A 26674-nucleotide genomic window follows, 5' to 3' on the forward strand; every position below is an offset into this window, starting at 1 on the left:
GATGAACTAAGTTTATCTTCAGGACAATCTCCTTTCCATCCTATTTCTTGACTGCTGAGACCCGTCCACTGACTATCCTACTCTTGGGGTGGCCCTCCTCAGGTCAGTCACCTTGACATAAGCCCCTGTACTCACGATACTGTTTTTCTAGGGTCTCCAGTGTCTCCCCCTCAGTCAGCTCTCCTGGACCTCTGGGTTCAACTCTTTTCCTCTGGCCCTCAGGACTACCTCCTAAGACCACCTGCCACTGCTACAGAGAAGAAGGCAGCCACCTCCCTCCCTCCGGGACTCTGCTCTCCAGCCAAAGACCCCGTAGCACATGTGCTCCTGGCTTTTTTACAGTATCCCAGAATGCACCGAGACAGCCTGTCTCTGCCAATCACCAGGACTGTATCAAAGCCTATGCATCCATTGGTCAGATTTCCTCCCACTGCCCAACATGCCTCCCTATTGGACCAGCGTGAAACACTCTCTAGACAGAATGAATCGCATACTGAGCAGACCTCACTAACAGATCCTGCTCTCTGGTAGGCAGAAAGCAATATAGATTTGCCTGCAGCTCCTCTGATAGGCAGACAGAGCCAAAAACTATACTCTCTCACTAGCACCTACCTAGGAGGGTTCTACACACAAAAAGTTTCTGTATCGTCCATTGACAGACGCAGCTCTTATGCTTCTTATACCATTGGGTTATGCTGCCCCCTACAGGAGTAGTACTAGGCAGGAAAAAAACAGTTTACCACGCCTATGGGGGCTGTCCCTATAGGCATAACCCCACACACCCTGCTTCAGCACACCAGTTTTGTTTCTGCCTAATGAGGGGGTAGGACCTACGTTTCCTGCTGTGACTTCGGTCTCAGTTTTTTATTCTTTTAAAGAATATTTTGTTTTATTTTCTTTACTCCCTTCTGCTAGTTAGTGTTCAGGGGGATCCTCCTGGTGAACTACAAGCGATAGCCGGCTGAGGTTTCGCACTGGATAATCTGGATCCTTAAGGTCTGGCCTACGTGTGCAGGTTATAGTCCCGCACTAGGCTTTGCCACGACAGAGCCCTGTTTTTAGATTGGGACGAACCTGCGAGTGGATGTCTCGCTGGGACACGACTACCTGGAACGCCCTGAGTCGCAGAGTACCTCTCGGCTGGCAGCACCCCCACTCCGGGTGAGAGGTGGTCAGTCCGGAGCAGAGCCCACCCATTCCATGGTATGGTGAGTAAATAAAGCCCCCCATATGGCTTAGTGGTCTTGGGGGGGACGTGGACCCACTCCTGGGGATGATAGGACCTAGTACTTCCTAAAAGATCCCCCTGGCCTGTCAGGATACCTGGCCTTGTGTCCTGACCTCCTCCCCTGCCCCCTGCCCTTATTGTGGTTTTCACCTGGGGGGCGCTATTGCTACGGCGCCTGGCATCCTGGGGGGGGGAGGGGTAAAAATGATACCTTTTCCTGCTGGGTCTTGTTGTAGATCCTCTGTGGCCTCCAATTTGGGGTCCCCTGACCGCATGGCACGCCGTGGGAGCTGCCATCTTTTTGTGTGGGCATAGGAGAATTTCTCCCCATTGACTTGCATGGTGCAGCCATTTTCCCTGTGCTTCCCATAGACTTGCATTGGCAGCTATTTTTGTGTAGCTCTATGGAGCTATATAGGCAGCGTGACCTTTCACATTCTATTCAGGCTGTGACTTTCACCTTAACTTTCCTACTGCACAGTTCAGCTCTGGAGGTTTTTCAGTGAGGTGGTAAAGTGCTGGGGTCTCTGTGGGCATATCCCTGCACACTCTGCTGTCAGCATATATTTAAGGGGGAATCTTAAAGGCAGCGGTTGGCCTTGGGCACTATTAAGGGCCAAGAGTCAGCCTTGGCTATTTACTTCCAACGTCTGTTGGCTGCTAATGCCTTGATTCACACTTTCATTCAGGGAGTGCGTCATCTGACTCCTCCAAGGAGATCCCCGTTGCCTCCGTGGGACCTCAATCTGGTTTTGTCTGTTCTTAAAAAGCCTCCTTTTGAGAACGTTAGGGAGATTTCTCTGCTTTCTTTATCCCAGAAGGTTGCTTTTCTGGTGGCAATTACTTCTGCCCCCAGAGTGTCTGAATTGGCGGTGCTGTCCTGTCGTTCGCCTTATTTGGTGGTCCACAGAGATTAAGTGGTACACTGACCTAATCCGTCTTTTCTCCCTAAGGTGGTGTCTGATTTCCATCTAAATGAAGACATTGTGTTGCCTTCACTCTGTCCTAACCCTAAGCATCCCAAGGAAATTGCTTTGCACTCTCTGGATGTGGTTCGGGCGATCAGGGTTTACCTGACGGTCACTGAGTCTTTTAGGATATCAGATGCTCTTTGTCCTTACTGAGGGATCTTGTAAAGGTTTGGCTGCGTCTGCTGTGACTATATGCAGATGGATCAGGCAGACGGTTGTCCAGGCTTATTCTTTGAAGGTTCCTCCTTTCCCTGTGAAGGTGCGTTCTACTAGAGCACCGAGTGCCTTTTGGGCTTTTCACCATCAGGCCTCAGTAGTGCAAGTTTGTAAGGCGGCAACTTGGTCGTCTGTGCACACATTTACAAAATTCTACAAGGTAGATTTTTTGGCATCTTTGGATGCATCCTTTGGCCGCAAGATTTTGCAGGCTGCTGTTTAAAAGAGACTTGTTTGTTTCTTTCATGGGTGAGCTCATGTTGTTCCTGGTTGAGCTTCATGTTACCCAGTTGGCTAAGTTTCGCCTTTGGAGTTTATGTTAACTATTTGGTTTGAGTTCTTCCCACCCCTCATGCCTACACTGCTTTGAGACGTCCCAATGGTATAAGACGCATAAGAGCTGCATCTGTCAATGGACGATAGAGAAAACTGGATTTATGTAAGAACCTACCATAAAATCCTTTTCTCTGAAGTCCCTTGACAGATGCAGCACCGTCCCTCTGATATGGGGATGGTTTGTGTCGTCTTCTCACTGCTTGCAACGAAACTGGTATGCTGGAGCAGGGTGTGTGGGGTTATGCCTATAGGGACAGCCCCCGTAGGCATGGTGAACTGTTTTTTCCTGCCTAGTATTACTCCTGTAGGAAGCAGCATAACCCAATCGTATAAGAAGCGTCTGTCAATTAACTTCAGAATTTTACGGTAAGTTCTTACAAAAATCCAGTTTTTTTAAGTCCTTTACGTCAAATGTCAGAAGGGGCAGTGCCACCGGGTGATGTAACTGGGTGGCCCCACCCCTTGCCTATAAAAGAGCTGTCAAAGCTCAAGAGCATCATGCAGCGGGACACCTCGGAAGAAGTGGAAGCGTCTTTGAATGTTTTTCTATTTTTCGGGTGCGGCGGCCGTCGTAATTGACGATGGATTTACATTGGGGGGGGGGGGGAACACTATTTTTTTATTTTTATTTTTGAATAAAGGACTTTTCAAAAACTGTCTTTTGTGTTTATTATTTTGTACAATATTTTTGGTGAATCGGTAGGGGTACGATGTACCCGATACCCATTCAAATTGGGAGGGGGGCGGGATCTGGGAGCCCCCTTGTTAAAGGGGGCTTCCAGATTCCGATAAGCCCCTCCACCCACAGACCCTCACAACCACAGCTCAGGGTTGTCGAAAAGAGGCCCTTGTCCCCATCAACATGGGGACAAGGTGCTTTGGGGGGCACCCCAAAGCACCCTCCCCATGTTGAGGGCAAGTGGCCTGGTAAGGTTCAGGAGGGGGGACGCTCACTCGTCCCCCCCATCCTGTCCTGCCAGGCTGTCCACTTGGATAAGTGTCTGGTATGGATTATGGTTCTGGTTGTGGACTGTCCACTCGGATAAGTGTTTTTTTTTTTTTCATTTTGGCGTGGAGTTCCCCTTAAAATCTGTACCAGACCCCAAGGGCCTGGTGTAGATTTTGGGAGGGACCCCATGCCATTTTCTTTTTAATTCTGTCCTAGGGTTCCCACTTAAATAGAGGACACTTTCACCCCCTTCCTACCTAGACCAATTTTCAGCTTTCAGTGCTCATTGGCATCTATGGGAAATATTGGTCAGCTTGGCATGGCACTGCTCCCCGTCTTTAACATTGGCATCTATGGGAAATATTGGTCAGCTTGGCATGGCACTGCTCCCCGTCTTTAACATTGGCGTCTATGGGAAATATTGGTCAGCTTGACATGGCACTGCTTACGAATGGTGACCAGTGACAGGAACACAAAACTTGGGGAGCACTGAGAGGGGACCCAGGAATACAACATATCCATACATTTTAAAAGTGGTTTATAACCTGAACACTACACTGACTGCACTAAACTAACTCAACACACTATCCACTAACTACCTGCCTAACCTCTATTATCTCACACTATACAAGGCTGCCGTGTAAGCAGCAGCCTTCTATAGTGTGGGGCGTAGACTTAGCACCCGAGCCATGATTGGCTAAAGGCACCCTGCCTTTGGCCAATCATGACTCTGACAGGACATTGTGCTGTGATTGGCCAAAGCATACAGGTCAGGTACATGCTTTGGCCAATCACAAGCACTTAATGCACTGCAACCATGCACTCATCGGCGGGCGAACTTGCCACTGAGCGCCCCAGGTGTTAGTGGGTTCGGCGAACACACAAACACCTGGTGTTCAAGTCGAACTTATGTTCAACTCCATCCAGCCTATCCCTAGTCCTGAACTTTACACTATATAATTTATAGTGTACATTACATACTCCTGACCCGGCACTATATACACTATGTTGTTCATTACATACTCCTGACCCCGGCACTATATACTCTATGTTGTACATTACATACTCCTGACCCCGGCACTATATACTCTATGTTGTACATTACATACTCCTGACCCCGACACTATATACTCTATATTGTACATTACATACTCCTGACCTCTGCACTACATACTCTATGTTGTTCATTACATACTCCTGACCGGGCACTATATACTCTATGTTGTACTTAATTTTGATACTGTATAGACCTAACTTTTGTATCCTATATAACAAGTTGTATATTACATAGGCTTTACTTCTTTTGCACCCATTTCCTACCAGCTGGACATTTTATATCTGATGAGTTGATTGGAGGACAGACTTTTACATGTTGATAATAATGTGATAACATCCTCAAACTTTGGAACCTTAAACAGAAAGTGATAATGAGGGAGGAGTCAGTAACTTAATGATGATGATTTTTAGGATCAGTCCAGTCTTTATCTTGGTTGGTCTTCCCCCATCCTCACTGTCTGACCTCCGGTGGGGCTCAGCCCCGCTGTTATTCATGACTAAATCATGGACTAAGTTAGGGAGTGCAGGACTTCTTGTGTTGGGAAGATGGCAATGAGTGATAGAGGGGCTGGGGACACTCGTCCTATAATCCCCTCATCACTGTCACTCCTATGAAAGACAGTTCTCGTTGTTTCCTCTCTCTCTCTGACTAAGGACCATAAATAAAGAAACAAACTGGTAGGAGATCAGAGGTCCCATTTACTAGTTACCTTGAGGGGGGATTTTTAACATCCTCAGAGACAAACATGCCTGATGTGGGCGGAGTCCAGGTGTAGGGGAACCAATCTGCTGATTTCTAGTAATAATCTTTGTATTTCTATTTTAGTACATGGACGGGAGATGAGGAAGACCTCAGAGGATTGTCTCACTTTGTCTCCAGACTGTAAAGTAGAAGATGAGGACATCACACAGTATAGTCCAGGAGAAAACCCGGCTACCTCAAATGTCCATCTGGCACCACACAGTGTAGATGGACCATCGTATTCCTCTTATCCTGAGGAACCTCAGACTGTGAGGGACAGTGCCAGACCATCGTATTCCTCTTATCCTGAGGAGCCTCAGACTGTGAGGGACAGTGCCAGATCATTGTATTCCTCTTATCCTGAGGAGCCTCAGACTGTGAGGGACAGTGCCGGACCATCGTATTCCTCTTATTCTGAGGAACCTCAGACTCTGAGGAACGGTGACATCCTTCCAACAGATAGGAGGTTTTCCTGTACTGAGTGTGGGAAGTGTTTCCATTTGAAATGCAATCTTGATGTGCACAAAAGATCTTGTACAGGGGAGAAGCCATATAACTGTCCTAAGTGTGGGAAATGCTTTTCACAGAAGTCCCATCTTCACACACATCAGCAACTGCACACAGGGCTGAAGCCATTTTCCTGTTCAGAGTGTGGGAAATGTTTTGCACGAAAATCAAACCTTGTTCGACATCAGAGGTTTCACACGGGGGAGAAGCCATTTTCCTGTTCAGAGTGTGGCAAATGTTTTTCACAGAAGTCTGATCTTTCCAGACATCAGAGATCTCACACGGGGGAGAAGCCATATTCCTGTCCTGAGTGTAGGAAATGTTTTTCACAGACATCTGAACTTTCCAAACATCAGAGATCTCACACGGGGGAGAAGCCATATTCCTGTCCTGAGTGTGGGAAATGTTTTTCACAGCAGTCTCATCTTTGCAAACATCAGAGATTTCACACGGGGGAGAAGCCGTATTCCTGTCCTGAGTGCAGGAAATGTTTTTCAGACAAGTCCATTCTTTACAAACATCAGAAATCCCACACGGGGCAGGAGCCATTTCCCTGTTCTGAGTGTTGGAAATGTTTTTCACAGAAGTCTGATCTTTCCAAACATCAGAGATCTCACACGGGGGAAAAGCCATATTCCTGTCCTGAGTGTGGGAAATGTTTTTCACAGAAGTCTCATCTTTGCAATCATCAGAGAACTCACACGGGGGAGAAGCCGTATTCCTGTCCTGAGTGTGGGAAATGTTTTTCACAGAAATCTCATCTTTGCAAACATCAGAGATCTCACACGGGGGAGAAGCCGTATTCCTGTCCTGAGTGTGAGAAATGTTTTTCAGACAAGTCCATTCTTTACAAACATCAGAGATCTCACAGGGCAGGAGTCACTTCCCTGTTCTGAGTGTGGGAAATATTTTTCACAGATGTCCAGTCTTGCCAGACATCAGAAATCTTACATGGATAAAAATACATATTCCAGTTCTGAGTGTGGCAAATGTTTTCCAACAAAAATAGATTTTGTTATTCATCAGCCAGACCATTGTTCTTGATCTTTATGGATAGCCTACAGACGGGTATGCTACCGGCTGATTGGAAAAACTCCAACGTGGTACCATTATTTAAAAAAGGGCTGAGATCTATCCTGAGCTACTATAGGCCGATTAGCCTAACATCAGTAGTATGCAAGATTTTGGAGGGGATGTTAAGGGACTATATACAAGACTTTAGTAATGAAACCGGTATTATCAGTAGTAATCAGCATGGTTTCATGGAAAATCATTCTTGCCAGACCAATCTATTAACCTTCTACTATGAAGTGAGTTGCCATCTAGATAAAGGAAGGTCTGTGGATGTGGTGTATCTGGATAAAGGAAGGTCTGTGGATGTGGTGTATCTGGATAAAGGAAGGCCTGTGGATGTGGTGTATCTGGATAAAGGAAGGCCTGTGGATGTGGTGTATCTGGATAAAGGAAGGCCGGTGGATGTGGTGTATCTGGATAAAGGAAGGCCTGTAGATGTGGTGTGTCTAAACTTTGCAAAGGCATTTGACACAGTCCCCCACAAACGCTTACTGTACAAACTAAGGTATGTAGGTATGGACCATAGGGTAAGTACTTGGATAGAGAACTGGCTCCAGGGGAGAGTCCAGAGGGTGGTGATAAATAGGGAGTACTCGGATTGGGCAGGTGTGGAAAGTGGGGCCCCCCAGGGATTTGTCCTGGGACCAATCCTGTTTAATTTATTCATAAATGACCTAGAGGATGGGATAACCAGCACAATCTCGGTATTTGCAGATGATACTAAACTAAGCAGGCCAATATCTTCTATACAGGACGTGGTAACCTTACAAGCAGACCTGAACAAAATAATGGGGTGGGCAACTACATGGCAGATGAGTTTTAATGTTGGAAAATGTAAGGTAATGCACTTGGGCGTCAGAAATACGAACGCAAGTTACTCGCTAGGAGGGAAACCTCTGGGTGAATCTATGATGGAAAAGGACCTGGGGGTCCTAGTGGACAACAGGCTTGGCAATGGCATGCAAGCAAAGCCAACAGAATACTGGCTTATTTAACCGCTTGCCGACCGCCCACAGTATATTTACTGCGGCAGTCAGCCTCTCCTGGGCAAAGCGACGTAGTACTACATCGCTCGCCCAGGAGCCTGCAGGGGGCAAGCGCGCGCCGCCGGGGGCGAGCGCGCTTCCACCCCCGCTTGTTCAGGGACATTCCTGCGTGAGTGACCGGTGGCTCCGATGTCCGCTGGTCACTCGCGATCTCCCGCTGGAGAGGGAGAAAGGCAGGCGGCTGATGTAAACAAAGCCGCCTGTCATTCTCCCTGATGTAACTGCAGAGATCATACGATCCTGCTATGTAGGATCGTATGTCTCTGTGGTTACATCACAAGCCACGCCCCTTTACAGTTAGAATCACACCCCTAGGGACACACTTAACCCCTTGATCACTAATCAAGTTAACCCCTTCCCTGCCAGTGTCATTTTTACAGTAACAGTGCATATGTATAGCACTGATTACTGTAATAATGTCACTGGTACCCCCAAAAGTGTAAAAAATGTTAGTCAGGGATCAGATCTGTCTGCCGCAATGTCGCAGTCCCGCAAAAAAAATCGCAGATCGCTGCCACTACCAGTAAAAAAAAAAAACAATAAAAATGACATAAATCTTTCCCTTAGTTAGTGAACGCAATAACTTTTGCGCAAACCAATCAAAATACGCTTATTGTGATTTTTCTTTACCAAACATATGTAGCAGAAAACAAATTGGCCTAAAATGTTAAAAAATTTTGATTTTTTAATTTTTTTGGGGGGGAATTTCATATAAAAAATGTGAAAAATATTGTTATTTTTGCAAAATTGACGCTCTTTTTTTGTTTATAGCGCAAAAAATAAAAATCACACAGGTGATCAAATGTGAAACAAAGAGTTAATGCTGCGCTATGGTGATAAGTAAGGTGCCTCCAAAAGTGCTGCTGTGCGTGAAATCAAAAGGATTTTGTAAATGTAAATAAAATAATGACAAATGTCAAACTCTATAATAAAATTAAGACACCCCGTGAAGTGAATAAATACATAGAGTTCATAAATAATATTGATAATAAATAATGAATTAATAATGACAGTCCAAAAAATATATCAGTCCAAATTATTAAGTGCTTCAGCAGGTAGCCAGTGAAGGTTGCTGAAGATGGGATAAAGTGCTCAGGTGCTGCAAATCAAGTGCAATGGCATGCTGCAATGGTGTGGTGACAAGGTGACTTTATCCTCTCCCCTAGGTTATTCCACTTACCGGACTGAGTGGACCCCCAGACCTTATAGTATAAGGGTCACTCAAGCAGAGTCCGGCATACAATCCGGGTAGTGATCTTTAAATCCTGGCTGCGACCACTAAGTGTCTCCTATTGGCTCCCGGCAGGTTATGACCATAAGGAAAGGAAAAACCCAAATAGCGTAATATTGCTACACCAAGTTTATTAAAAGAATCCAAGAAAAAAACTCACATTTATTACGATAAATACAGGCGGTGAATGTCATGAATCGGTAGATCTCTAGGATTACGGTGTGCAGCGGGCTCCCTTGGTACCGGCGTGCGTTCCACCGGAGTCGAAAATGTCCTGAGACACACACAGACCCTAATATACTTCATGTTTTTCCCCATGACTAAGCTCCGGGGGGGCGGAGTAAAACATGTTGGGGGCAAGGCCTGGAGGGATCCCAGGCTGAGGTTGTCTCTCTCATACCACCATAGGACTCCATGGATGTGCCGCACCAGCGATCTTTCCTCTCTTCCTTAATATACTTCATGTTCTTGGCGGCCAAAATTGCCTTGAAAAGCCCAGAGATAGACATCGCCTTAACGAAGTGTAAGCTCACATGGATAATATTAAATTAAAGAATGGTTTGTGTCTTCCGAGACAAACAACCCCTCTTCTACATAATATGGCCTCCTTGGCACTCCTATCTGCAGGTTCCACACACAAGGTGCTGACTCCAGGAACGGCTGGCGGTAGATCCCTGGTCTTTCTCTCTCTTTCTTTCTCTCTTTCTTTCTTTCTCACGTGTCCTTAAAAAAAGTGCACTGCTAACGTCTGAAAAGTGCCACAAAAGGGCTGTGTATGTAAAGATCATCTTGTAGAACAACCCATTCAGTTTACAATAGGAATAAAAGGCAAAATATTTGTGTATACAGTATATGTGTGTATATATATATATATATACACACAGGTGCATCTCATATATACATTCACTGCTGTTTCTCCTGCCCCAGCTCTTAGGCAGCTAAGAAAAGAAGAATGTAATGTATATATATATAGATACACACATCTGTATACCTTTTTCCCCTTTTTTATAAGTGATCCCATTCCTCTGTTCTCAGCTGCCTAAGAGCTGGGGGAGGAGAAACAGCAGCACACTGACCTTCCCAGTGAACGGCTGTGCAGGGGGAGGTGATTCAGGATAAGACTGATCATTGGAGGAGAGCAGGCTGAGTTCTCAGCACAGCTAGAGAATGTGGCACAGCAGGGACATATCCGGAATATAAAATGTTGGGTACTCTGTAAAACACCTAAACATATATATTGTGAAAGCAGAGGTCCTGGAGAATAAAAGGGTGGAAGTTACATTTTATATGTCACATGGTAATAACCCAATAGTTCATCAATGGTAACTTTCAGTAAAAAAATACAATAAATGTAATATTAGAGGACATACAGTGATTGCAATTTATTACTCCTTTTTTTGGGGGGGTAAAATATAAAAGATAAGGTTGTGCCGATAAATTGATACCCGACATGTCCAGCCTTATAATTGTGTGTGCTGATGAAATGATGACAAACTCTGGTATCCAGAAATGGTATCCAGATGGCGCTTTAAAAGCCTTTCCAGGTCCTGTGTGTAGAGGGAACTCTGAATAATGGATGTAGAATGATCGCTCTCACTCTGGCATGCATGGCATTATGTAATATGTGCAATCAATGTTTTTGTTTTATGTTTGTGTGTACACGGGAACAAAAAGATTTTGGGGCGGGGTTTTAGTTTTTGGGTGTAACTTTTCTTTTTTTACTTAACTTTTTATAATTTCATAATAGACCAATAGCCCTCCCCCTCCCCCCCTGTTTGATAGTATTTTAATGTGACAGGATCTCTTTAATGAGACATCAGGAGTCTATCTGCCCTCTTCTGAAGATAATGGAGAGCAGATCATTCTCCATTCACAGCTTCTCCAGCCACAGCAGTCATAAATGATAGCACTGAACCCAGAAGTCACCTAATACACATCACTTCCGGGTTCATTCTAGCTAGTCTGGTCTTTCTGCCTTCTACCCAGTGGCACCCACCATGCCAACAGCTAATCACAACTGTTGTGAGCCAGAGAAAGGAGATTGAGGACACATAGGAGGGGCAGTGGGGGTGGCATATAAAGGAACCGATGCCCTCCATTTTCCTCCTGCAGCCGCTGCATGCTGGTAGAAGAGAGTAACTGGCTTTCAGTGGCTACAGGAGAAAAATAGAAAGCATTGGTTCCTCTATATGCAGGCCCCTGCTGTTCCTCCTATCTAGTCAAACAATATTTGACAGGGGAGCATTAGGCTGGGTCACTATTGCAACCCCTGTGGTTACACCTATGCTTGCTGACATTGCTAGTATATGCAGACTTTTGAGGACAAACCATGCATGTGAATTACAGTTTAGCTGCTGCTAGAAGGTGGCACACCGCTTTTCTTATATTGCTGCTTTAAACCATTTGTAAGCAGTGAAATATGTAGGTGAGGCTTTGTGTGGGTGTGGTCTGTGTGTGGGCGGGAACACAGGGGGCCAGATGATCTCATATTGCTCGGGTGCCCCATGAGTTGTCAGTCCACCCCTGCAGTCAACTTTTCTGCTAGCATGGCTCTCCCATATTTAAGGACTGGACTAACCACAGGTTCCCCTAAGCATGCAGATCATTCCTCCTGGCCTCCACCCACTGACTTCTAGAAGTTTCTCTAGACTTCCAGAACCATGTGAGTCATCCACAAATTCAAAGAAGGAGAATGCGCAAACCCTAGTGCATTATTCAAGTAAACACGTAATATATTAATATGAAAAGCAACCAATAAAATGCATACTCACAAAGGTGCAGAAGTATACAGCGTGTACATGGAAGGATACATGAGGCAGAAATTGCAAGTGTTTCTGCGACCTCACATAAGCACGCTAACACGTTTCAGGGCACACCCCCTTCTTCAGAGCTGTGCTAACCAGCACAACCAAATACCTCATGTTTAAATGCAGCAAAGCACACCAAAATCTGTCCCCAACCAGCAGGAGGAGAGGAGCCGAAAGAAAAAAAAACCTGATATATTAAATGTATATGTAGACGGAAGCTGTGGCAATCAGCAGAGAGATGTTACCAGCTCCAGATGGTTGGGCCCTGCAGGAATCATCAGCACTGGGACCCCTCTGTGCTCTGTCTCCCCATTGCCAGTGTGAGAACGGACAAGCTGTCAGCTGGCCATGGACCGCAAGCTGCCGGGATCCTGAAAACCGGAAGTGTGGGGTGTGGGTGTGCTGCTGTGTTCTCTCCTGTGTTCCCCAGGGGCAATGGAAAAGCAGTAACCGGGAGCACAAGGGCCAAATACCAGGGGGAACAGCCGCAATGTGACCCAGGATGCAGAAGACAACATTATTGATGATAAAAGCACCGGCACTTGGAAGCCCCAGTGTACTGGCCGGAAACCGGAAGAAGCAGAACACGTCACTTCCGGTCTAACGCAGTAAACACACGAGAGTCCCAACAGTGGTGTGTCACAGACGGGAAAAAAAGGATTTGTGAAAATAATAAAAATAGAAAATACATTTAAAAAGTAAAAATATAAAAATTAAAATAAAAGTAAGTTAATTGAGATGACAGTTTAAATATAAATGGAAGGAGAATAAAACGAATAAAAATACAATAAAAATTGTGTGTGTAATTACAATGGATGTACACACATCTGTACATGAATGATCCCCATGTGTGTCCAGCCGCAACGTCTGTATGCAGTAAACACCAGGCATTATGGGGGCTTATTCTCAAATTTATGACACAATCCATATAAAAACATTTCTAAAAATATATTTGGTACTGATACTCATGAGACAGTTTCTTCTCTGGGCATGCTCAGAGAAGAAAAAACACACGGAAAGTTAACCAGCACATGACATCACTTCTGAAGTTGGTTTTTGTTGGCCGAAAAAAATTGTGTGCAGTCTAGAGCACATTTCAACCAACACAACAACACTGGACAAAAGACAGCCGATCGGTCGGCCGATAATCGTTGCGTGTGTACGAGGCTTTAGAATGAGTGTGACCAACCCCATATAGACACCATGACCACAATATAGAATACATGTGGAAAAGAACTTGAAAAAATAATTGTAAAAACTGCATTAAAAAGGTAAATAAATTGCTATGCCACATTCTGGTCCTGGTGACGGTAAGGTCTACACACATTTCGGTGTGCTCTGCTGTATTTAAACACAAGGTATTTGGTTGTGCTGGTTAGCACAGCTCTGAAGAAGGGGGTGTGCCCCCCGAAACACGTTAGTGTGCTTATGTGAGGATGCAGAAACACTTGGATTTTCTACCTCATGTAACCTTCCATGTACATGCTGTATATTTCTGCACCTTTGTGAGTATGCATTTTATTGGTTGCTTTTCCTATTAATAAATTCCGCTGTTACTCAGGTAATGCACTAGGGGTCTGCGCCTTACGCTTCTTTGTTTTTGTAGTTTCACCATCCAAGGAGGGCTGCATCTACCGGGCATTGGACCATGTATGTGATGTGACATTGGTTGGCTTTCCCTCTGGTGAAGACCCCTGAGCATTGGGAGTCTTCTCTGTGAGTCATCCAGCCTGACCTGCAGTAAACACTGACCCAGATTCTGGGTTCACATTTACCATGAGTCAATAAATTTGCCTGTACCTAAACTGATAGCACACTAGAGGGGGCTACACAGAAAGTAAATAAGTAAGAGGGAGAGGCCTTCTAAGTGCAGTATAAAGACATATATGTAAACAAATTCCTCAGTCTTACGCCTATACTGTGAATTAGTCTCCGCGCTCGAGGAAGCACCAGCACACCGACTGGTAAAAGTTAAAACCAATGTAGCAGCTACTTAAACAAATAAGCAGTATATTTGGTGATAAATAAATAAAGAATAATAGTAGCGCTTGAAACAGTGTTAAAAAGACTCTAAAATAAGACTCTAAAATAAACCATAAAGAGTCCCCCAAGATGTCACTCTGGTAAGTGTTGAACTCCTCCCAGCATATGGAGAATAGTCCTATAAAGTCATTCACTGTTGGTGTATCAAAACATCCATCCCCTGAGAATCCGAAACTCCAACAATTCACAAGCCGCAAATCATTCGTGTAGTTCAACAGGGTCACCAGTATTCCACCACCAAGTGCAGGGGGGCAATAAGAAATGGCCACTCACCAGATCACGTTGCTCACTTACTCTCATAAGTGAGCACACCTCGCATATAATCAATGCCCACGAGTAGAGATCAGCAAGGGTTAAATCCAAGATTGGTTCAGTGGTTCTCTTCCTCTCATGCTCCCATGTGCGTGGAAAACAAAAAACATTCCCCACTAGTGCAATATGTCTGATAAGAATTTATTCAAAAAATACCAACACAGCATACATCGCACTCACTTGTAAAAGAAGTAGTAAAAGCTTATCTCGTGTACTGGCAGGTTCGGATCCTCCACTGCTACTGCGATGTGGCTCCACGCCAGATCGGGTAGTCCCGGAAGTCCTCCGCTGTCGTAGTCCGCGATTGGGTGCGTCGTCTGGCCACGCCCCGACGCGTTTCGTCACTTCCTGACTTCAACTGGGGGCGCGGCCAGACAAGCGCTCCCAATCTATTTATGCTTCGCCTCGCGGCGTCGCATCCAATAGTGAAGCAGACAGGTCACCCGGAAGGACAACTCGCCTCATAATACCGGAAATTGAAAGTAGGCTGGGAACTTCCTATCGGGCGATGTTGTAACACCACCTCTGCAGACATCAATCCAGAGGAGCCCGATCCTATTGGTAAACCCCGCCCCGGGCCAACCCAAATAGGCGTGCAGTCTAATCAAGTGACCTACTGCTTCAATCACCTCGAGAGCCATTGAAAGTCACTCAAACAAGTGAATAACCAATCAATAGTATCTCGGCGCACTCTCAATAGCATCCAATGTTACAGGTTGCAATAAACACTGAAGTCACACAAATGCATAATTCCAAGTTTAGCAAATAAATGCGGACAAATAAAATGTAAAATCTCATATGTAAAATATATAAAATATATACTATAGCAAAGAAAATATTGCTAAAGATAGCACATTAAACAAAATTAAAAGGTCAGATATCAAATCCAGAACAGTGTATAGAATCAAATATCACTATCAAATAATTGAAATCCATTCAATATGGTATAGGTTTTAAAAAACTGAAAAATCTTGGATATAGAGTAAAGATGATGGTATATATCTATTCAAAAGTTACAGTCAAAAATAATAGTAATAGACTAAGAGTCACTGATGAAACAATTGAGGTCAAGTTCGATGTTCAAACCCACCGGCGCGAGGGATTGGGTCAGGTAAATCCACTTAGTTTCGCACTTAGAGAGTTCTCTGACCCAATTAGCCCCTCGCCACGGGGGTGTGACTCGTTCAATACCCCAGAATAACAGTTCACTGGGGTCCTGGTGGTGATGTTGCCGAAAGTGGGCTGGTACATTGTGTTCCCGTTTGCCATTGATAATGTTGGTGATGTGTTCACCAACACGAATTTTCAAAGTTCTTTTGGTTCTCCCTATGTACACCAACTTACATGGGCACATGAGCCCATAAACGACATGAGTGGTGTCGCATGTAATAAAGGATTTTATTTTAAATGTTTTATCAATGGCTGGGACAGAAAAAGATGTACGTCTTCTCAGATTATTAGGTGTAAGAGAACATGCTCTGCACCTCCCACATGTAAATGAGCCTTTTAGATCTGGAAAAAAGGCGATGTTAGGTGGATCAATCACCTTTCTCACCACACGGTCCCCAAAATTGGGGGCTCTCCGATAGATGAAAGAGGGGTTCTTGGGTAGGGCCGGGCCCAGGGTCCTGTCCAATTGCAGTATCGGCCAATGTTGTTTAAATATGGCTTCTACCTTCCTATAGTCATTAGAAAAGTCAGAGAGGAAACTCCATTGTTTGGGGTCATTATCTGGTGCCCCAACTCTGACTCCCTGACTCAAAGGCCTAGGTGCTTCCAGAATGTTGGTAATCTCCCTGTCCAACACAGATTCCTCGTATCCCTTGGCCACGAACCTCTCTTTTAAGGTTCCCACCTGATCCAGATAGTCATTCGTAGATGTGCAATTCCGCCTGACGCGTAAGAATTGCCCCCTGGGAATATTCTTAAGCCAGTTGGGGTGGTGGCCACTTTGTATAGCGAGGTAGCTGTTTCTATCCGTGGTTTTGAAGAATACTTTCGTGGAAAGGGCATTTCCTTCCCTCTTAATTGTTACATCTAGGAAATGAATTTCACTCTGACTGTGATTAAACTCAAGTCTTATGTTGTTCTGGTTGCTGTTCAGGTGCTGCATGAAGGCCATGAGGTTTTGCTCCGATCCCTCCCAGATGAAGACAATATCATCTATAAACCGACGATAGTATCTTAGCTCGGGTCTAGTGATGTTAAAGACAAATTTGTCCTCCCACTCTGCCATAAAAATGTTGGCCAGACTGGGAGCAAATTTGGCGCCCATTGCCACGCCAGTTCTCTGGCTGTAGAAATTACTGTCATGCCAGATATAATTATGGCCCAGGCAAAAATCCAGGGCTCTTCCAATAAAAACCTTTTGTTCCCATGGCAGGTCCTCTCTTTTGCTCATAGCCCAATTGAGGGCCAACAGAGCATCATCATGTTGGATGATGGTGTAGAGGGACGACACGTCGGCCGTCACTAAGAAGGCCGGCGAGTCGTCCCTCAGCAACACATCATCCAATGACAGGAGCAGGTCAGTTGTGTCTTTAAGGAATGCCTTAGTTCTAATCACACTGGTTTGTAAGAACTTATCCAGGTACTGGCCCAGTCTGGCATTCACTGACCCTATCCCGTTAACAATGGGCCGAGGAGGTGGGTTTTCTGGGTTTTTGTGAATTTTCGGTAATGTGTACAAAATAGGGATACGGCAAGCACTGGGGAGTAAGAAGTTCCTCTCCTTTTTGGTTAGAACCCCCTCCTTAAAACCTAAGCCAACTAGGATTTCTAGATCCTTCACAAAGTTGGCAGTGGGGTCACCTGGTAATCTGGCATAAGTGAGATCATCTTCCAACATCGCCTGTATTTGGTTGTGATAAAAAGACTCATTCATAATCACAACACCACCTCCCTTATCCGCAGGGCGGATGATAATCTCCTTCCTCGCCTCCAGTGATAGTACGGTTAGTGGGTTACGCAATAAATCATTGTTTAACCCACCACCCCAGAGTAATCAATGTCTGGATGTGTTTAAGAATCTAGTGATACGTGACCTCCAGGCTCTACAACCTGGTTATGAGGTACAAAAGAAATATAGGCACATACAAGAAGGCCTGGAATCACTGGAGGCGAGGAAGGAGATTATCATCCGCCCTGCGGATAAGGGAGGTGGTGTTGTGATTATGAATGAGTCTTTTTATCACAACCAAATACAGGCGATGTTGGAAGATGATCTCACTTATGCCAGATTACCAGGTGACCCCACTGCCAACTTTGTGAAGGATCTAGAAATCCTAGTTGGCTTAGGTTTTAAGGAGGGGGTTCTAACCAAAAAGGAGAGGAACTTCTTACTCCCCAGTGCTTGCCGTATCCCTATTTTGTACACATTACCGAAAATTCACAAAAACCCAGAAAACCCACCTCCTCGGCCCATTGTTAACGGGATAGGGTCAGTGAATGCCAGACTGGGCCAGTACCTGGATAAGTTCTTACAAACCAGTGTGATTAGAACTAAGGCATTCCTTAAAGACACAACTGACCTGCTCCTGTCATTGGATGATGTGTTGCTGAGGGACGACTCGCCGGCCTTCTTAGTGACGGCCGACGTGTCGTCCCTCTACACCATCATCCAACATGATGATGCTCTGTTGGCCCTCAATTGGGCTATGAGCAAAAGAGAGGACCTGCCATGGGAACAAAAGGTTTTTATTGGAAGAGCCCTGGATTTTTGCCTGGGCCATAATTATTTCTGGCATGACAGTAATTTCTACAGCCAGAGAACTGGCGTGGCAATGGGCGCCAAATTTGCTCCCAGTCTGGCCAACATTTTTATGGCAGAGTGGGAGGACAAATTTGTCTTTAACATCACTAGACCCGAGCTAAGATACTATCGTCGGTTTATAGATGATATTGTCTTCATCTGGGAGGGATCGGAGCAAAACCTCATGGCCTTCATGCAGCACCTGAACAGCAACCAGAACAACATAAGACTTGAGTTTAATCACAGTCAGAGTGAAATTCATTTCCTAGATGTAACAATTAAGAGGGAAGGAAATGCCCTTTCCACGAAAGTATTCTTCAAAACCACGGATAGAAACAGCTACCTCGCTATACAAAGTGGCCACCACCCCAACTGGCTTAAGAATATTCCCAGGGGGCAATTCTTACGCGTCAGGCGGAATTGCACATCTACGAATGACTATCTGGATCAGGTGGGAACCTTAAAAGAGAGGTTCGTGGCCAAGGGATACGAGGAATCTGTGTTGGACAGGGAGATTACCAACATTCTGGAAGCACCTAGGCCTTTGAGTCAGGGAGTCAGAGTTGGGGCACCAGATAATGACCCCAAACAATGGAGTTTCCTCTCTGACTTTTCTAATGACTATAGGAAGGTAGAAGCCATATTTAAACAACATTGGCCGATACTGCAATTGGACAGGACCCTGGGCCCGGCCCTACCCAAGAACCCCTCTTTCATCTATCGGAGAGCCCCCAATTTTGGGGACCGTGTGGTGAGAAAGGTGATTGATCCACCTAACATCGCCTTTTTTCCAGATCTAAAAGGCTCATTTACATGTGGGAGGTGCAGAGCATGTTCTCTTACACCTAATAATCTGAGAAGACGTACATCTTTTTCTGTCCCAGCCATTGATAAAACATTTAAAATAAAATCCTTTATTACATGCGACACCACTCATGTCGTTTATGGGCTCATGTGCCCATGTAAGTTGGTGTACATAGGGAGAACCAAAAGAACTTTGAAAATTCGTGTTGGTGAACACATCACCAACATTATCAATGGCAAACGGGAACACAATGTACCAGCCCACTTTCGGCAACATCACCACCAGGACCCCAGTGAACTGTTATTCTGGGGTATTGAACGAGTCACACCCCCGTGGCGAAGGGGCTAATTGGGTCAGAGAACTCTCTAAGTGCGAAACTAAGTGGATTTACCTGACCCAATCCCTCGCGCCGGTGGGTTTGAACATCGAACTTGACCTCAATTGTTTCATCAGTGACTCTTAGTCTATTACTATTATTTTTGACTGTAACTTTTGAATAGATATATACCATCATCTTTACTCTATATCCAAGATTTTTCAGTTTTTTAAAACCTATACCATATTGAATGGATTTCAATTATTTGATAGTGATATTTGATTCTATACACTGTTCTGGATTTGATATCTGACCTTTTAATTTTGTTTAATGTGCTATCTTTAGCAATATTTTCTTTGCTATAGTATATATTTTATATATTTTACATATGAGATTTTACATTTTATTTGTCCGCATTTATTTGCTAAACTTGGAATTATGCATTTGTGTGACTTCAGTGTTTATTGCAACCTGTAACATTGGATGCTATTGAGAGTGCGCCGAGATACTATTGATTGGTTATTCACTTGTTTGAGTGACTTTCAATGGCTCTCGAGGTGATTGAAGCAGTAGGTCACTTGATTAGACTGCACGCCTATTTGGGTTGGCCCGGGGCGGGGTTTACCAATAGGATCGGGCTCCTCTGGATTGATGTCTGCAGAGGTGGTGTTACAACATCGCCCGATAGGAAGTTCCCAGTCTACTTTGAATTTCCGGTATTATGAGGCGAGTTGTCCTTCCGGGTGACCTGTCTGCTTCACTATTGGATGCGATGCCGCGAGGCGAAGCATAAATAGATTGGGAGCGCTTGTCTGGCCGCGCCCCCAGTTGAAGTCAGGAAGTGACGAAACGCGTCGGGGCGTGGCCAGACGACGCACCCAATCGCGGACTACGACAGCGGAGGACTTCCGGGACTACCCGATCTGGCGTGGAGCCACATCGCAGTAGCAGTGGAGGATCCGAACCTGCCAGTACACGAGATAAGCTTTTACTACTTCTTTTACAAGTGAGTGCGATGTATGCTGTGTTGGTATTTTTTGAATAAATTCTTATCAGACATATTGCACTAGTGGGGAATGTTTTTTGTTTTCCACGCACATGGGAGCATGAGAGGAAGAGAACCACTGAACCAATCTTGGATTTAACCCTTGCTGATCTCTACTCGTGGGCATTGATTATATGCGAGGTGTGCTCACTTATGAGAGTAAGTGAGCAACGTGATCTGGTGAGTGGCCATTTCTTATTGCCCCCCTGCACTTGGTGGTGGAATACTGGTGACCCTGTTGAACTACACGAATGATTTGCGGCTTGTGAATTGTTGGAGTTTCGGATTCTCAGGGGATGGATGTTTTGATACACCAACAGTGAATGACTTTATAGGACTATTCTCCATATGCTGGGAGGAGTTCAACACTTACCAGAGTGACATCTTGGGGGACTCTTTATGGTTTATTTTAGAGTCTTATTTTAGAGTCTTTTCAGTATAAAGACATATTTATTGTTCATATTGGAACACAATTGGCAATGCACATGTATAAGTAAGCTCTGCGCTCTTCATAAAAAAGCAAGTCGCTGTAATAAATGTGTCCGTCTCCCTACGAGCATTCTCCATGAGGTGTACACAGAGCCAGTGCTGACAGCCGTATACACACTGACAGCCGCTGGACAGGGAGAACAGCCGTATACACACTGACAGCTGCTGGACAGGGAGAACAGCCGTATACACACTGACAGCTGCTGGACAGGGAGAACAGCCGTATACACACTGACAGCTGCTGGACAGGGAGAACAGCCGTATACACACTGACAGCCGCTGGACAGAGAGAACAGCCGTATACACACTGACAGCTGCTGGACAGAGAGAACAGCCGTATACACACTGACAGCCGCTGGACAGAGAGAACAGCCGTATACACACTGACAGCCGCTGGACAGAGAGAACAGCCGTATACACACTGACAGCCGCTGAACAGAGAGAACAGCCGTATACACACCGACAGCCGCTGGACAGGGAGAACAGCCGTATACACACTGACAGCCGCTGGACAGGGAGAACAGCCGTATACACACTGACAGCCGCTGGACAGGGAGAACAGCCGTATACACACTGACAGCCGCTGGACAGGGAGAACAGCCGTATACTCACTGACAGCGGCTGGACAGAGAGAACAGCCGTATACACACTGACAGCCACTGGACAGGGAGAACAGCCGTATACACACTGAGAGCTGCTGGACAGAGAGAACAGCCGTATACACACTGACAGCCGCTGGACAGGGAGAACAGCCGTATACACACTGACAGCCGCTGGACAGGGAGAACAGCCGTATACACACTGACAGCCGCTGGACAGGGAGAACAGCCGTATACTCACTGACAGCGGCTGGACAGAGAGAACAGCCGTATACACACTGACAGCCACTGGACAGGGAGAACAGCCGTATACACACTGAGAGCTGCTGGACAGAGAGAACAGCCGTATACACACTGACAGCCGCTGGACAGGGAGAACAGCCATATATACACTGACAGCCGCTGGACAGAGAGAACAGCCGTATACACACTGAGAGCCGCTGGACAGAGAGAACAGCCGTATACACACTGACAGCCACTGGACAGGGAGAACAGCCGTATACACACTGACAGCCACTGGACAGGGAGAACAGCCGTATACACACTGACAGCTGCTGGACAGGGGGAGGGGATCGCCGTATTGCCGGTGTTTGCTGGGCTATGCTGATTGTTTCTTATGTGAGTGTATTTTATACATAAAAGTAATACAGTTTATACATTATCATACTATTGAGGCTTTAATGCTCTTTTTAGGAAGATCCGTGCCGTATATATGATGAGACGGAGCAGTCACATAGTTGGAGGGAAATCAGAAGCTGGAGATCCAGTGGAATTCTGAGGCTCGGAGGAGGATATACTGGGAGGCCGTGCTCGGCTCATCCATCCATTCCGGATTTTATGCTGTTTTAGCCCAAATCCACACATTTGGGGCATATTTATCTGGTGAGTGTAAGTCCTTCAATGGGGGGTGGGCCGCACTCCAGTATTCCAGTCACAGTGGTGACCACAAATATATGAAGATGGATTGGTGTACACGGAGAGTTACACATTATGTGGGCTGGATTGTGCTAATAAGGACACATTCTATCAGTTTATCTTATATATTTATTCACTGAGGAGGGTCTAAGAATTCTGGGGATTCACATCCTATTATTTATTTATAACACATTGTATTATAAATTCTGACATGAACTGTTCTTTTGGGTAAACTTTATTAGCATCACATGAAATAAACAATAGCCTTATATATACAATAATTGTGAGGGGTTATTACTATGGCCGATTTCACATTAGGATCTCGAATCTGGGGATTGATTTTTATTATTTATAGCGGGTTTATATAAATACCACATTATGGCCACTAGATGGAGCCAAGGAAATTCCTTTATAAAATGAAATATGGTCAAAATTCATCATGGCTGGGTGTATGCTGGTCACATTTGTTTATTTTATTTTTTTAAATAGACCTACAGTATGTGTTTGTTCAAAGGTTACACCATAAAATGTAGTCAGCCAATGAAAGGTAAGGACTCCATTTTTATTTTTCTACTGCCATCAATGGCCAACACGGTACAACACTTCATACATGTCTCTGCTGATCTCTGATCTCCTTATGAAGTGTTTCTTACATGATGAAGATCAGCCATGGAGTATATCTGAGGTGTATATCAGGGTGTGCTTCCTCCCCACATCTCCACCAACATTCATATAGAAGACATTTCCTGCACTCAAGGCACTAATACACTTAGAGGGTTGTGTGGGATCCCTGATGTACAGGAAGACAGGACTTCAGTGAGGAACAATTCCCTCACTCAAGACAGGAATACGGCTTCTCCCCCGTGTGAGATCTCTGATGTCTGTAAAGATTAGGCTTCATTAAAAAACATTTCCCACACTCAGGACAGGAATATGGCTTCTCCCCCGTGTGAGATCTCGGATGTATGTTAAGATTGGACTTCACTGAAAAACATTTCCTGCACTCAGGACAGGAATATGGCTTCTCACCCGTATGAGATTTCTGATGTGTGTAAAGACTGGCCTTCTGTGAAAAACATTTCCCACACTCAGGACAGGAATACATCTTCTTCCCCGTGTGCAATTTCTGATGTTTGTAAAAACTGGATTTGTCTGAAAAACATTTCCCGCACTCAGGACAGGAATACAGCTTTTCCCCCGTGTGTAATCTCTGATGTGTGTATAGATGGGACTTCCGTGAAAAACATTATCCACACTCAGTACAGGAAAACCTCTTATGTGTTGGAAGCACGGCACCGTCCCTCACGGTCTGAGGTTCCTCAGGATAAGAGGAATACGATGGTCCAGCACTGTCCCTCACAGTCTGAGGTTCCTCAGGATAAGAGGAATACGATGGTCCGGCACTGTCCCTCACAGTCTGAGGTTCCTCAGGATAAGAGGAATACGATGGTCTGGCACCGTCCCTCACAGTCTGAGGTTCCTCAGGATAAGAGGAATACGATGGTCCAGCACCGTCCCTCACAGTCTGAGGTTCCTCAGGATAAGAGTAATACGATGGTCCGGCACCGTCCCTCACAGTCTGAGGTTCCTCAGGATAAGAGGAATACGATGGTCCGGCACCGTCCCTCACAGTCTGAGGTTCCTCAGGATAAGAGGAATGCGATGGTCCGGCACTGTCCCTCATAGTCTGAGGTTGCTCAGGATAAGAGGAATACGATGGTCCGGCACTGTCCCTCACAGTCTGAGGTTCCTCAGGATAAGAGGAATGCGATGGTCCGGCACTGTCCCTCATAGTCTGAGGTTGCTCAGGATAAGAGGAATACGATGGTCCGGCACTGTCCCTCACAGTCAAAAAAGAGCAAGCTCAGAAATGAGTCCTGCAGAAATTTAAATAGCACCTGAAGCACCTGCAACCAATTAACCACTCCCCTTAAAGAGTTGGTGCCGTTCCTTCAGTGCCCCATGCCGTCGGCTCCCACGCGCGTGCACGGGAGTGACGTCACTGCGGCTCCGGCCAATCAGATGGCCGGATGCCGCGATCCCAGAAGACGGGCGACTGGACATATCGCCCATCATAGAGGTAAGCGGGCGGCACGGCGTGGGCTCGTTCTAAGGTAAGTATTTCATAATGAGCTAGTATGCGATGCATACTAGCTCATTATGTCTTTCTCTTTCAGGGTGAAAAAAATAAATAAAAATTTTCGGTTTACAACCTCTTTAATTAGTAGTCTGAAGGAAGGAAAGAAAAAAAGAAAAAAGGCTATTTAAAAAGTGACAGAAAAAAAAAAAAGGGAAAAAATCCCCCCCAAAAAATGCAAGGAAACAGCCCCCTAAAATGCAAACAGTCATCAGCAGTCAAAAGCAAAACTGTTTATCACTCTCCATTCAAATTTCTCATTCTTCAGCCTCCAAACAGCAAATCTGGCAAGTTGGATGACAGACACATGTCCCCCAGGGCAGAACCTGGGTCCCCATACACTTTCTATGGCAATAACTTGCATTTAAAATGAGGACTTTTGATTTTTCATGTTTGTGACCCATTAACTTTAACCACTTCTGGACCGGAGGATTTGCCCCCTTAATGACCAGGCCCTATTTTGCGATTCGGCACTGTGTTACTTTAACGGACAATTGTGCATTCGTGCGACACTGTACCTAAATAAAATCGATGTCCTTTTTTTTTCTCTCCACAAATAGAGCTTTCTTTTGGTGGTATTTGATCACCTGTGCGATTTTTATTTTCTGCCCTATAAACAAACATATAGTGACAATTCTGAAAAAAAAAAAGGGCTATAAACAAAAATATATTTTCACATTCTGCTTTATAACATTCTCAAAAAAAAAAAAATGTAAAAATCAAACTTTTTTAAATTTTAGGACAATTTGTTTTCTGCTACATATTTTTGGTTAAAAAAAAAAAAAACGCAATAACAATATTTTGATTGGTTTGCGCAAAAGTTATCGTGTCTACAAACCACGGGAAAGATTCGTCATTTTTATTTATTTTTTTCTACTAGTAATGGTGGCGATCTAAGATTTTTAGCGGGACTGCGACATTGCGGCAGACAGATCGGACTCCTAACTGACATTTTTGGGGGTACCAGTGACATTACTACAGTAATCAGTGCTAAAAATATGCACTGTTACTGTAATAATGACACTGGCAGGGAAGGGGTTAACCCTGGGGGTGATCAAGGGGTTAAATGTGTACCTAGGGGCGTGTTTCTAACTGGGAGGCGTGGCTTGTGAAATCATCATAGAGACCTGTGTTCCTATATAGAAGGATCACAGGAGCTCTGTGATCATTCCAGGGAGAAGAACGGTCAGCTGTGTTTACAACATCCGACCGTCCTTCTCTCTCAGCGGGGAACGATGGTGGGTGTCAGGCGGAGCCGGCTTCCCTGCTGACGAGTGGGGGTGCGAGCACGCCGCCGGCGGCGCACACTCGCCCCATAGCTGCCTGTGCATGACTGACGTATAGCTTCGTCGGTTTGCCCAGGAGCGGCTGCCTGCCGCAGTATAACTGTTGCGGGCGGTTGTAAAGCGGTTACTAGAGTTCTCATGCTCACTAGAACTTTTTCCTTGTTCGAGATGTTCTGGTGCAAACTGAACAGAGGGGTGTTTGGCCCATCACTATCATCAGACATGTTCGCATCCTTCTGGCTAATCTAGACCTCAACCCTAGCCAGTTTTCCGGGCACTCTTTCCGGATCGGCCGCCCCGTGTCGGGTCATGTCATCAGAAGATTTGACAGATGGAAATCCGCCTGCTTTACCCGGTACAACACAAATCCCCAGGTTGAGATGTTGCCAGCCTTCACCAAGCTTGTCCAATAAATGTCATGTATACTCATAAAACAGCTTTCCCTATCCTGGTATTTTTGCCCCCTTTTTGGTGTAGTGACCAGCTGACCAGGGCACACATCAGGTCTACGCTATGTTGTGAATCTTGTGGCATCTTTATGTGGTTTCACGTCTATCTTGGTTGGAGGGCTCAGACTATATATATATATATATATATATATATATACACACACATATACATACATACATACACACATATATACACAAATGTTTTGCCTTTTACCTCTATTTTAATATAAATGGGTTGTTCTACAAGGTGTTCATTTACATACACTTTAACTAATCTTCAGGCTTAAAAGGTGCATTTTAACCTTTCTGCTCCATACTTCACATCTTTATATAAACGTCTCCTGACATTTAGAAGTCTATTCAT

The 26674-nt window shown here is 45.1% G+C and overlaps 1 protein-coding gene across 1 annotated transcript in view; it reads left to right on the plus strand.

Annotated features, from left to right (window-relative positions):
- The window catches only part of LOC309550227 (uncharacterized protein), a 1381219-nt gene that overhangs the window by 999595 nt on the left and 354950 nt on the right, over positions 1–26674 (plus strand). Inside the window, 1 exon segment of the mRNA XM_082250638.1 lies at positions 6086–6764. Coding sequence (XP_082106764.1) covers positions 6086–6764 — 679 coding nt within the window.

The sequence above is a fragment of the Pelophylax lessonae genome (genome assembly GCF_965119305.1).
Source record: "Pelophylax lessonae genome assembly, chromosome: 3".
Lineage (NCBI taxonomy): Eukaryota > Metazoa > Chordata > Amphibia > Anura > Ranidae > Pelophylax > Pelophylax lessonae.